A 12,967-nucleotide genomic window follows, 5' to 3' on the forward strand; every position below is an offset into this window, starting at 1 on the left:
GCACCACGGACATGGTGAGAGGAAGCTCTTCCAGTCCACGCCGGCGAAACTAAAAGCAGCGACCTTAGGGGAGAAGGTTGCTAATTGCCGAAGAGTTGAAAATCCACCATTACCGCCGTACGAAGCGCCGCACATTTCGAATGAATCTACGAAAGACGAGATTGCCACCACCGGCATTACACTTTCAATTGACGGTAATGACATGATGGCACTGGTCGACACTGGTGTGGACTTCTAAATAATGAGTGCGAATCTGGCCAACAAACTCAAGAAGATGAAAATGAATAGATGGGGCCGCAAATCAGAGGAGCCGGAGTCCAGCTGCTGACACCTACCGGAAAGTGCACCACACGAATGAAGATCGGGGATGCATCATTCATCGCAACATTCGTTATTCTTTCTTAGTGTTGTAAACAGGCCATCTTGGGTATGAATTTCTTGCGGGAGTACGCTGCCATCATAAATATACCGGATGGTGTACTGACCTTCTCAGCGGACCATAGCGCAGCGCTGCAGCGCAAGCCCATGTGCGTCATTGACGACGGTACCACGCCACCGTTGTCATGCCGCCTCTTTTCTGCCACGTGTAACACGCAGCATACTAGAGAAGGTGTCGCCGAACAAGTATCGGCGCTTTTACTCTCTCGAAAAATTGCTATTGCCAGAAGTCTCGTCAGTGTGGTGTCTGGGCAGGCAGAGGTCCTGTTGACGAACTTAAGCAACGAGCGTCGACACATTGCAGAGGGTACCAAATTTGCATTGTTCGAAGAAATTGTAGAATTCCGCGAGTGCTTTGAAGTGCAACAGGCAGAGACGCCGGCCGCTTCAAAACCGCTACCTGTGGACGTCAGCACAGATTTATCGCCAGCGCAGAGGCAGAGTCATCTACATGTTCTCGGCCAGTTCAAAGATAGTTTTTCATCGACCTCGAGGGTAAATCAAATGCCACTGACAAAGCACCGAATTATAATGGAAGAGACGGCAAGACCAATTCGACAAAGCCAATATGGCGTCGCACCGAAAGAACGCGAAGCAATCCAAGAACAAGTTTAGAAAATGCTCGATGATGACACTATTCAGCCATCAAAAAGCCCTTGGGGATCACAGGTAGTGCTAGTTAAGAAGAAAGAAGGCAGCTTAAGCTTCTGTATAAACTACCGCAAGCTGAACCACATGACAAAGAAAAACGTATACCCATTACCGCGTATTGACAATTCGCTTGACAGGCTCAGGCATGCACGCTTCTTCACGTCGATGGACCTGAAAAGCGGATATTGGCAAATCGAGGTCGATGAGCGAGACAGAGAGACTGCTTTTGTTACGCCTGACAGCCTTTGCGAGTTTAAAGTCTTGCCCTTCGAATTGTGCTCAGCTCCAGCAACATTTCAGAGACTGATGGATACCGTCCTATCAGGCCTTAAGTGGCAGACATGTCTGGTATACCTCGACGATGGCATTGTTTTATCAGCAACATTCGAGGAACATCTAAGACGGCTGCTATTTGTATTTCGAGCAATACGGTTCACCAGCATAACGTTGATACCTGAAAAATGCCATTTTGGTTATAGGGAACTCCGACTCTCAGGACATGTGGTGAGCCATGAAGGTGTTTGTCCTGACTCCGACAAGATCGATGCCGTCGAAATATTTCCGGTGCCAACAGATAAGAACGCCGTGAGACGTTTTCTTGGCCTCTGTGCCTACTACCGCAGGTTTATCGCCAATTTCTCCCACATAGCGTCGTCCGTAACACGCATAACGAGAGACGATGGTCCATTTTTATGGGGCGAAGAGGAACAAGCAGCATTTGACGATATACGACAGTGCCTGCAGACACCACATGTGCTTGCTCACTTTGATGAGGACGCTCCAACTATGATCCACACTGATGCCAGCAACGTAGGTTTAGGCGCTGTACTCGTCCAGTGGCAAGACTCCACCGAGCGAGGGATTGCATATGCAAGTAGGACGCTTTCCCGTGCCGAGTCCCATTATTTCACAACGAAAAAGGAATGTCTTCCTGTAGTATGGGCAGTTATGAAGTTTCGCCCATACCTCTACGGCCGTCCCTTTCACGTAGTCAGTGACCACCACATCCTTTGCTGGCTGACCAACTTGAAGGACACATCTGGTCGGCTAGTGCACTGGAGCTTACGCCTACAAGAATTCGATATGGCGGTCGTCTATAAGTCGGGACGGCAGCACTCTGATACTGATTGCTTATCCAGGTCACCTATAAACCAAGACGATGTCTCAGAAGAAGTGGACATAGCGTTTTCAGGAATGGTCGACACGGTCATCATTTCGTCTAAGCAGAAAGAAGACAGCGAGTTGCTTCCTCTTATTAATTTTCTTAACGGCCAGTCTATAAGTGTTCCAAAAATATTTGCAAGATCTCACTCACTACGCAGAAACAAAGACTATCAAGTGGAACCGCAGTCGAAGCGGCTCAATTTTTCATTGAATATATTGTTCTGAGGCATGGTGCTCCTAAAAATATAATAACGGACAGAGGTACCGCTTTCACGGCCGTGCTCTTTAAGTCAGTGCTTGAGCTGAGTGGAACAGCACATCGAAAAACTACCTCCTACCACCCACAAACCAACGGCTTAACATAACGCCTCAAAAATACAATTGCCGACATTCTGAGTAGTACATCGACGTGGATTAAAAAAATTGGGACGACGTTCCACCATACGTAACGTTTGCCTATAATACAGCGCATCAGGAAACTACCCGAAGCACGTCATTTAGTCTTCTTTATGGCCATTAAGTGACGACAATGCTTGATGCCGTGTTGCTGCATGACTGCGACGATACAGACACGGATGCTCAAGCCTTTACCCAACGAGCTGAAGAGGCGCCAGCTAGCATGCGTGCAAATCACCCGGCAGCGGAGTTACGACGCACAACGTTATAACCTGCGACACCGATACGTCACTTATCAACTATAGGCGAGAAAGTGTGGGTTTGGAGTCCTATTCGCTGACGAGGCCTTTCTGAAAAGCTACTGAAGAAGTACTTTGGTCCGTACAATGTTGCACGGTGCCTAAGTCACGTAAAGTATGAGATCATCTCTGACAGTTCCTCGCAAACATGCCAGCAAAAATCAGAAATCGTACACGTTGTGCGGATGAAGCCATATTGCAGTGAGCCAGTTGCATAATACGTCAACTACATACACCGCGTATTTTGTAGCGGAGCTTCGAAAGGATGCACTTCCTGGAAGGAGGCAAATGCCGCATTCAACCCCTTTTTTTATTGCAGTTTTTTTTGCTACTTCCAAGGACAGAGTGTAGGACCATACCATTAGGAATAAAGCACTTCGTTTTTTTTTTCGACAGAGCGTGCAGTTTTTCACTACGGCGTCTCTCATAATCATATAGCGGTTTTCGGACGTTAAACCCCACATATCATCATCATAGAGAAACAGAGCAAGGCAAGCCGGAAACACGAGGTGCTCAAAAAAAAAAAAAATAGTCTCAGTCACAAATTTTGGATAGGCAAAATGAAAAAAAATAGAAAAATTAATAACCCTGCCTGATTCAACCCTCACATTCGACAACGCATGATAAATACATTCTACACACAATTTAGGATGCATTAAAAGAAGGAATTAACAATATGTACAATTTGTACAGCTCAGCAGTGGAGGCCTGCTGGAAAATCTGTGAAGGGCATTTATGCGCACACCCTCCATATGCGCGCAGCCAACGGGGCAGGGTTCTTAACCCCACTTCTTGTGGTAGAGTCGCGCAATGCCCAAGCCACTCAACCACCCCGTTGGTCATGTATTCATAGCTTTGAGCACCTTATATGCTTCGTGTAGCTGGACGATTCTGCATGCAGGCGTCATTCAATATGTGCGATAGAAGATTGGGATATCCTTTTTTTTGCTTTTAATGCTTATTCTATGACCATCATTCTATTGTTTTTTTTGTTTTTTAAGTTTATTGCTGATCTGCTGTTCGCCCATGTTGACACACACGCCATAGTTCGATACATGCATGAAAAGGTTTCTTGAATTCGGCACACCACATAACCATAACCCTCAGCCATGCTGGCTGTAGCTGTACGGCTATCTGTATTCCGACTTTATAGACGCGATCAAGCGCCCGTCGCCCGATCGGCTCCGTAGAGTCGCAAAACGTCCCAAGAAAGAGCATACTCCAGAAGAGGACGCGGCGCGCCCCGGTAGCAGTACCCACCATACGTACGTGTCGGTCGACGGCGAGTAGCGCCGACGCGTCCTTGTTTTCCACAACAAAGTGCATCGTCCTACCCCTGTCGATCAGCAAAATCTTGATATTTCGGACGTTTTGGCATCTGAGTCACCGTTTTCAATGCTATTGGCTGCAATATATGCTTTTTGATTTTGTGCCTTGGCAGGTCGTTTTTAGGATTGTCGGCGTGTACGAGTGTGCAAGGTCGGTGGTTCGAATTTCAGGAACGCATTTCCTTCGTAGCTCTTTTTTTTGCTCCTTTTCTCCTCCTCCTCCTCTTCCAACAATAAACAAAGTATATTTGTTTATTGTCTAGATTTTTATTTGCGCTGTTTCTGTTTTGTCTTTTTGTCCGGATTCACCTGTTTGGCTTGCGTGCTTGTGAAGCGGGCATATGTTTCACCACATTTTTGACAAACTTTAGAAAATAAGACACAAAAATACACACTAAATAACCACTGACATGGTACGGATGCAAGGCAGCCAGCTTGGCCTTCGACGAGTGCTCGCACGCTCTCATGAAAAGAGCCACGATGGCGGCAATGGCAGCGGAATCGGAGATTGATAATCGGAACAACAGTGTCCTTCTAATTCCATTTTTTTGGTTTTCATACGAATTAAAAGTTTCATCCTCACTTTGCAGAATCTTCGAACATTTGTTGCTACTTTCAAGTTTTACTGCCTCAAGAGCCCCATTTCTACGGCTAGCTGCTAAAATGTTTTTCGCTACTCGTTCCTCCTACTTATTTTTAATAAACCATCCGAAGAGTTCCTTCAAGCATGCTGTTAGCATAATTGGCAAAATAGCACTGTCTCTCACAACCCCTTTCTTTATCGCAGGTTTTTTGCTACTTCAAAGGACAGAGTGTAGGACCGGCAGAGAAGCGCTCGCCCGGCAGGAAAGACAGACAAAGTTATTGCCCGGTCCTCTTTATGAGCGCCTTACATATATTTAAAGTGAGCTCTTCTATATCCGACTTTTACTGTGTCTGCGTCGTGACAATATTGTGAAATTAAGGGCACGTGGTGCGTTATATTAGGCCTATTTGCCATGGGTGTTCTCCAGAGCCTTGACTACCTATTGGAGGCCTCTTGTTGTTATGCTCAGAATGTGTTGCAGGGCCCCTTCAAGAGCAATCTCTACATTGAAGATTGTACAGATTTGTTGCCATTACTCCTCCTGATTGCGAACTATGACATCATGATTAACCTATTATTAGTGCGTCTATTGAGCAGCTGTATATATTGTCTAAAGAAACAATGAGCAAAGTAACTATTTGGGCGAGATTGAAGATCATATAAAACAGTGCACACATACACGACACAAAAATAAAAAAAACCATGACACGATTATTATCAATAAAGTTGTCAGTTTGCGAAAAGCTTTCACGCACAAAAATATCATGTTCTAAAAACTATGCACACACCAAATACAAAAGTTAGTGAGTATAGGTTTTTTCTACAAAAAGGCAAGGGGATAAGAGATTTCATCAAGTTCACCATCTGTATATATATATATGTATGGGATATGGCACAACGGGAGCGTTGTCAACAAGGATAAATATATTTATTTCCCAACAGTTACGGAAGGGGTCCTCCCTTCATCAGGGATGAGTTATACTAACATAAACTTCCAAGCTTCGTTGCTGCCGCGTGCCTCTCGCCTTCAAAGATGTTTGCGAGAGTGAGAGAGAACTGGAAAAGAAAGACAGAAAAAATGAAGGAAAAAGACGAAAATAAAAAAGAAAAAGAGAAAAAGAAAGAAAAAAAAGAAAGTAAAAAAGAGGAAGAACCACTGTCAACACTGAGAACGAAACCAAATGTCCGTGTACGTACACATCCGGTTCTTATCCCGTGCTGCTCAGTTCCCGACGTGTGTCGGGCCACCCAAGATTGCCGCCGCGGTGGCGGGAGGGGTCCCTGACGGCGTGCGTAAGGAAAGGTTGATTTTATTGATATGTGGGGTTTAACGTCCCAAAACCACTATATGATTATGAGAGACGCCGTAGTGGAGGGCTCCGGAAATTTAGACCACCTGGGGTTCTTTAACGTGCACCCAAATCTGAGCACACGGGCCTACAACATTTCCGCCTCCAACGGATGCGTAAGGAAAAGGTTTCCCCTTAATGGGTGCGCCCTTTCCTTACGCACGCCGTCACGGACCTCTCCCGCCACCGCGGCGACAATCTTGGGTGGCCCGACACACGTCGAGAACTGACCAGCACGGGTTAAGAACCGGATGTGGACGTACACGGACATTTGGTTTCGTTCTCAATGTTGACAGTGCTTCTTCCTCTTTTTTACTTCCTTTTTTTCTTGCTTTCCTTTTCCTTTTTTTCTTTTCGTCATTTTTCTTCCCTTTTTCTTTCTTTCTTATTTAGAAAAGAACTGGCCCAATGAATTATTACTCCCACTATATATATATATATATATATATATATATATATATATATATATATATATATATATATATATATATATATATATATATATATATATATATATATATGGGTGAGTGTGTGTGTTCTCTACAGCACAACTCAATACCATAGGTTCTATTGCCATAGATATAGTCACATGGCATAATTTGATCCACAGTGCTATTTGTCGTGTCGGTGTCCCGATGGTTCCGCCAGACCTGAACGCAGTGGTCGAACAATCAATCCATGCGGACGTGCATGTTGTTGTTTTGGGCTTCGTGCAAGAAAAATAGGCTCAGTTACATTAGTGCCGTGGCAAGTAAAGCTGGTTTGTTCTCCCGCCCTGAAATGTTGAGACGTATTTGTGGGAGCGACAAGCACCACGGACGAAATTCCGGCTTCTCCCCAGGCGCATACCTTGTTGTAAACGATCAACGATGGGCATAGACAGTTGTAATAAATGGCGTATGGGGCTTTTCAGAAAAGAGGCTCGCCAGAAGATGTGAAGGGTTCATGGCGTATTGCCTGATGTATGAATAAATGGTCTCAGTGGTGATGTATGCCGCGAAAGAGTATTCTAGAGCAATGGCGATAGTTTAACGGTTGATGTGCAACAGTATGATACAGCGGGGCGCCGTACTGAAGGTCTCTCAATGTTTCCACCACCTGGTGTTCTTTACCCTGCACTGGCATGGTACATTGTCCTGTATCGATTTTGCCGCCCCCCTAATGAGAGCACCGTGACCGGGTTTGGACCCCACACTGTTGGGTCAGGAACCGAGCACTAAAACAGTTGATTCATCGTGGAAAACGTCTGTCAATACCTACAACAGTGAGCAACTGCCTACACGGTACAGTAAAGCTTGAGTGCTACTAAAATAATATTTCTTGGTACACTATTCGATACGCAAAAAACGCAAGTTTTCACGTGTGGTTAATGAAAAGATTCTTGTTAAAGTCTTCATTTTATGCTTTATCAAGCATGATAATTCAAACTATTTGATTTGATTTTCGAATGCATTTCCTTAATCGAAATGTTGTCGTATTCTGAAATTTCATAATCACACACCCCGTAAAATGGACCGTAGATCGTCAGCTCTCACGATGTGTCACTACACTCATGCATCGTTTATGGCTCCTTACAAAACGAACTCATATTGCGGATTAAGATTTCACCATATACATGTTTCTCCCATTATGATGGCGCCTACTTGGATCACATATTGCTTGATTTTATTGGCCCCGCCTTATACAGGCAGCAACTCTAGCAGAAGCTCATGCTACGAAACGCACGCAAAAAACTTCGCCAGTGATATTGGCTGGGCCTTCACTTTCAAAGTTCCTATGAAGTCAGTGTGAACGTTCCTGGTTTTTTTTTTTGAAGGCATAGGTATTTTTGATAAGTGTTGACAGAACTGAACTACATCTAATCAGTCTCAGCGGGTCCTTTATGCAAGTGCCTTAGTAGACTCGAAGGTGAGAACCGTCTAGTGGATAAGGTACTCGGCTGCTGACCCGCAGGCCACGGGGTCGAATCCCGGCTGCGGCGGCTGCATTTCCGATGGAGGCAGAAATGCTGTAGGCCCGTGTGCTCAGATTAGGGTGCACGTTAAAGAACCCCAGGTGGTCAAAATTTCCGGAGCCCTCCACTACGGCGTCTCTCATAACTATATGGTGGTTTCGGGACGTTAAACCCCACATATCAATCAATCAATCAATCGATCAATCATCAATCGAAGGTGAGAACCACCTTCCTTAAATTTTTCGAAGTCGCCGAATCGAACCTCCAGTGGCCCCTGCCAGAAGCTCTCTGCAACTAACGTTGTTTTGCAATGCATCTACATTAAAAAGAATTGTAAGCCCTCTACACCTCAATTTGCTTGCACAATCTCCGGCATGGGCCAACCATTGGCCAAACGGCTGCGTCATGGGATGACGTCACCACGTGATGCCACTGTGACGTGCCATTATTGCGTCAAAGATTTGAGCGGTCTGTGACGTCGTGATAACATCATATGATTATAATATAAAGTTAGGATAACTTTTGCTTTCCTGAGGTTTACGCCGCTAATGCGGTAGGCCGGTCAGTTCTCGCGTTTTATGGAGCAGCAAAGGCATTTACCTCAAAATTTCCAAAGCGTTTGTATTTCAAAAAATCAGCTGTGATGAGTTTTCTTCATCACGCCGTCTTGATGCAGTCAGTTTTAAACAAGTGGACATGTCATCTTCGTGGCTTCAACTTTCAGGTTGCGTTCCTTAAAGAAGTCATGGCCGCTTATCTGTCGTCATTTTAGTCTGTCGACGTCTGCAAATTTACAGCATATGAATGGCGCTATCCGGAGCTCAAACTCTCTTTTTCACTTCTTTCAAGCCGTAAAGCGTTCCTACGACTGCCTCGAATAAAGAGAAAGCTGGAGGACCGCTTATTAGATATTGCTACGGAGTAGTTTTCGTTGAGCAACGGAAAACCTTTTATTTGTGAAATGGGGACCCTGTCTTCCGGCTAGCTTACAAAAATAATTACACAAGGCAATGAAGGAAACGTAGTGGTAGATTTCACTAGTCAATAATTGAAGGAAGTATTCCTAAACCAAACAGAAATGGATGAATGTGAAATTTTATTTTTGGTATAGAGACACATCGCTTCACCTTCAGTTAAATATTGGCTTTGGCGATCTTCATATTTTTTCCATTGTGTCTTTAGAAACACCTTCGTTATCTCGAATGCAATATCAATTCAAAATGTGCATAAACGTGGGCTGCCCCAGCTTATCTTGCAAGGTCAGAAGGTCCACCTGGAAGATCAGCTTAGTATGAATCCTCAGTGCAGTCGTGCACGAAAATGCCCTCGCGTTCGTGAAGGGCAAACCAGATGCTGACGGCGACTCCACGTGTAAGGGAATCCCCATGAATTGTGGTAAAACCATAAATAATGTATGTCGAAAGCAATGACGACTCGAAAAACACGAAGCAAGGGCACGCCTATTGTCTTCGTTATCGACGTTTATTTTGCCTTTCTCTGATATGAACTAGATACCGGACACCGCTGGCGATATATATATGACACTGGCAAACAGAGTCACAGCACGAGGCTTCGACGTACATTCTTCTACCCAAATCCATATTTTCGAAATTGGTGAGTGTCTTCGACTGTTAAAAAATATCAATATGGATCAGAGTATTGTATTCACGTGAAAGAAGCTACCTCAGCACTATCTTCTTGTCAACATTGTTTAATGAAATCTCATGTGCCTACTTAAAATAGATGAACGAAAGGTGTGTAGACGCGGCTTTCTGCCTTTTATGGGTCGAAGAACCAACACTCATAACTCTTCTATTCATTATGGCTGCTAAATATTAGCATTTATTTACTCTGTTCTTTCTAAACGGCGTCTATTAAACAACAACTCTGTATCGAAGTATTGAATTCAAGCTTGCTCAGCATACTTTTTAACCATTTGTGTCGTTGCGCTTTCTGAAGACTTACATGGATCGCAAATTTAATCTTTGTAAATGGCCAATAATGTTGACACAGCCAGTGGTAGATGCCTAGTTATACGCACCTGTTTACCTCATGAAACATGGATGTGTATAGGGTGCATGTGGTCTGTGCGTACTTAATTCACCTGTTTGAGGAGCTAGCACTGGAAATAAAGACGCAAATTTTATATGATTTCCAGTCTTTTTAGGGCATTCCTTTCTAATGTAAAACGCAATAATCACCTGCGTAAAAGAATGTACATCAATGGTTTGACTTTTGGGGCCACTTTTAAAACCACCTCACTCGCTCCAAAAAGATCCACTTCTTGTGCTGGATTGCTATTACCTTCAAACGTTAATAAGCACCTTTTCTGTTACTTTACTTTTTAGGCAAGCACCATGAAGCAAATAATTTTCACAATCTTCCTCATTGGATGTCTGGCTTTCTGTGGTAAGCTTGCTGTAGATAATTTTCAAGTGTGAACGTTAGGGAATGTACTTCATTTAGGCCCCCCTCTATTGTGTTTGTAGTACTGAACAACAAGACATGCATAAATTTTGACGACGCATGGCAAATTCACTCCAGACTCCGAGGGGGATGCTACTATTAAATGTGCTTTGGTAATAATGTTTTGAAGCTAATGTAACTGCAGTTGAATAGCTTATACTATAAAAATATATTATATTATACTATAATATTATAGCATACTATATCATTATATTAAACCGTAATATTTCGCAACCTATAACATCAAACTTTTAACAACGTCTTGATAGGTAATTATTATAGTTGTTACACTTCTGAAGCCGTGGCAAAAAAAAAGTATGACAACAAATCTGGAGAAGAAACTATCTTTTCATTTTCAGTTTCACATAATCAATTTAAAAGCACACATTCGTGCAGTAAATATTTGCTTCTTTACTATAACGTGTAAATGTCTTTAGATAATAAGATCTGATGAAGAATAGAGATCATAAGTTACTTCATTTTGTCAAGCTGTATAAATATTGACGCCGAGTTGTCTGCTTTATTCACAGCTTCCTCATCAGAGCCGCATGAAAGAAAGCAAGCGTTGGACCTTCAAATTGATGAGGAGTCAAAGAGCCTTGGCGTGGAAGCTATCCAAGTAGGCGAGGTGCTCCGCGCCATTTCTTTGGAGCTCCGAAAATCTTTGCAACAACCCGAAAAAGCTGAACATCAGGTAAGTAGTGAGGCCAAACATAAACCATACACAACTTCCTATTCATTGAATTCATACTTGTGGGGCTAGTTTCATAGTGATCGAATATTTAGATGTGTAAGAAATTTTACTAGAGGATTTATATCTCGTACAGAAATAATTAAAAGAAGAAACGAACACCTCGTATTGTTTTCGTCGTATCACTTTTGAATTCGGCTTTTAAGGTGCTCTTCTCGAAATCGAGGTGCTTTTGCCAAGTTAACAGGGCCTTTACGTACTACTCACCAAATATTTTCTATTCGTACGGTGTGAATGATCATTGTGAATATGAATGTAACAACCAGCAACCGCATTATGTGTCACGTAGAATGGACAACATCATTTTTGTGAACTATGCAATCCAGTATTCCTAACTTTGCTGTAATTTAGCTCAACTTAGCGTTGTTATAGGCTGTCTTGATATGACTGCAAACAAGTTGAGTTTCTCGCAACACATGATATGCGATGCTGCATCTCTCGCTTTTTCTCAGTAATTACACCTATCATCTCGTTTTGGCAGCCAGCCACAATATAAGTATATTTAGTCACGTTGACTGAGTCTGTAGAAAATCCTTAGCTTTCGACAAGTTCTTGTAATAACAATATCTAAAATTCTATACATCTCTAACAAGATATCCATTACGGACGTCGATGCAAGATCTGTGCGATTTATTTGCAATTTCATTCATTCATTCATTCACTGTTTATTTAGACAAAAACAGTGGTGGCCTAGGTTGAAGGAACTAAAGGCAGATTACCGCTGCCTGAATAAGGTCCCTCCACTTATACATTTGCTCAGGTGAAGTGGAACAAAGGAATACCAATTTCATTCTGCTTTTGAATTAGGGGACACAAAATTCAAATTGCACGATAAGCACTTACAAACCGATGACGTCTCTTTTTACTTCTCCCAGTAAAGTTGTGATACGGCTATCAAAGTACTTTTCATGTGTCGAGGACAAAGTGAGGATGATGCAAATGTTTCACTCATTTTGTGATGTTTCTCGCAGGGTGAAGAGTATTTCATCAAGAAACTGTGGAACAAGGCAAAGAACGCTGTGAAGCAAGTCGGAAAGGTCGTCGAGAAAACTGCAAAGGGCGTGATCACCTCCAAGGCAGCTGACATTGTTAAGAAGTTCCTGCAGGAGAAGATCGGAGCATACGCCCTTGAGGACGAGAAGACATACCACGATTTCCGTCAGGACCTGATGGAGGAGCTCGATCGTGCAGGAGACCTCCTTATTCGAAAAGGAACACAGCTCTGTTCATGCCGTGGCCGTAAGCATCTTGACGAACACGAGAAAAAATTCGTCCAGGGCATTGCCGAAGCTCTATGATGTAGAATTTTGATAATCATATGAAAGAATGACTAAAGATGGAGTATAGAATGACTGAAATGTTCTGTTTTTATCAGTTACCAACGAGAAATTCCTGCTAAACATTTACACTAGGTTGCACAATCCTCATTTCAAAGTGCTGCCAAGACTGCCCGTAAAAATTTCATCGTCTATGATCGGTTCCTCAAAACCTTTCAGTAAAGGTCTTGACTCTCAACAAAAGTTTGAATTCAAAACAACTCATCCGTGTGAGCATCCTCCCTGTCTTCATTTTTTTTGTTTCTCTT

General features: G+C 43.2%; 1 protein-coding gene across 1 annotated transcript; it reads left to right on the forward strand.

Moving 5' to 3' along the window:
* Positions 1 to 9,664: 9,664 nt before the first annotated feature.
* LOC119177781 (uncharacterized) lies at positions 9,665 to 12,734 on the forward strand. Its single transcript, XM_037428968.2, has 4 exons — positions 9,665 to 9,779; positions 10,514 to 10,574; positions 11,162 to 11,325; positions 12,354 to 12,734. The coding sequence occupies exons 2-4, from the start codon at positions 10,523 to 10,525 to the stop codon at positions 12,678 to 12,680; spliced, it is 543 nt and encodes a 180-aa protein (XP_037284865.1). The 5' UTR covers positions 9,665 to 9,779; positions 10,514 to 10,522; the 3' UTR covers positions 12,681 to 12,734.
* Positions 12,735 to 12,967: the final 233 nt, after the last annotated feature.

This window comes from Rhipicephalus microplus, chromosome 1 (genome assembly GCF_043290135.1).
Source record: "Rhipicephalus microplus isolate Deutch F79 chromosome 1, USDA_Rmic, whole genome shotgun sequence".
Classification (NCBI taxonomy): domain Eukaryota; kingdom Metazoa; phylum Arthropoda; class Arachnida; order Ixodida; family Ixodidae; genus Rhipicephalus; species Rhipicephalus microplus.

Coding starts and splice junctions, on each gene's coding strand:
- LOC119177781 (XM_037428968.2), top strand. CDS start 10,523: ATGAAGCAAATAATTTTCACAATCTTCCTCATTGGATGTCTGGCTTTC. Junction 10,575..11,161: donor TGGATGTCTGGCTTTCTGTG/GTAAGCTTGCTG, acceptor CTTTATTCACAG/CTTCCTCATCAGAGCCGCAT. Junction 11,326..12,353: donor CCGAAAAAGCTGAACATCAG/GTAAGTAGTGAG, acceptor TGTTTCTCGCAG/GGTGAAGAGTATTTCATCAA.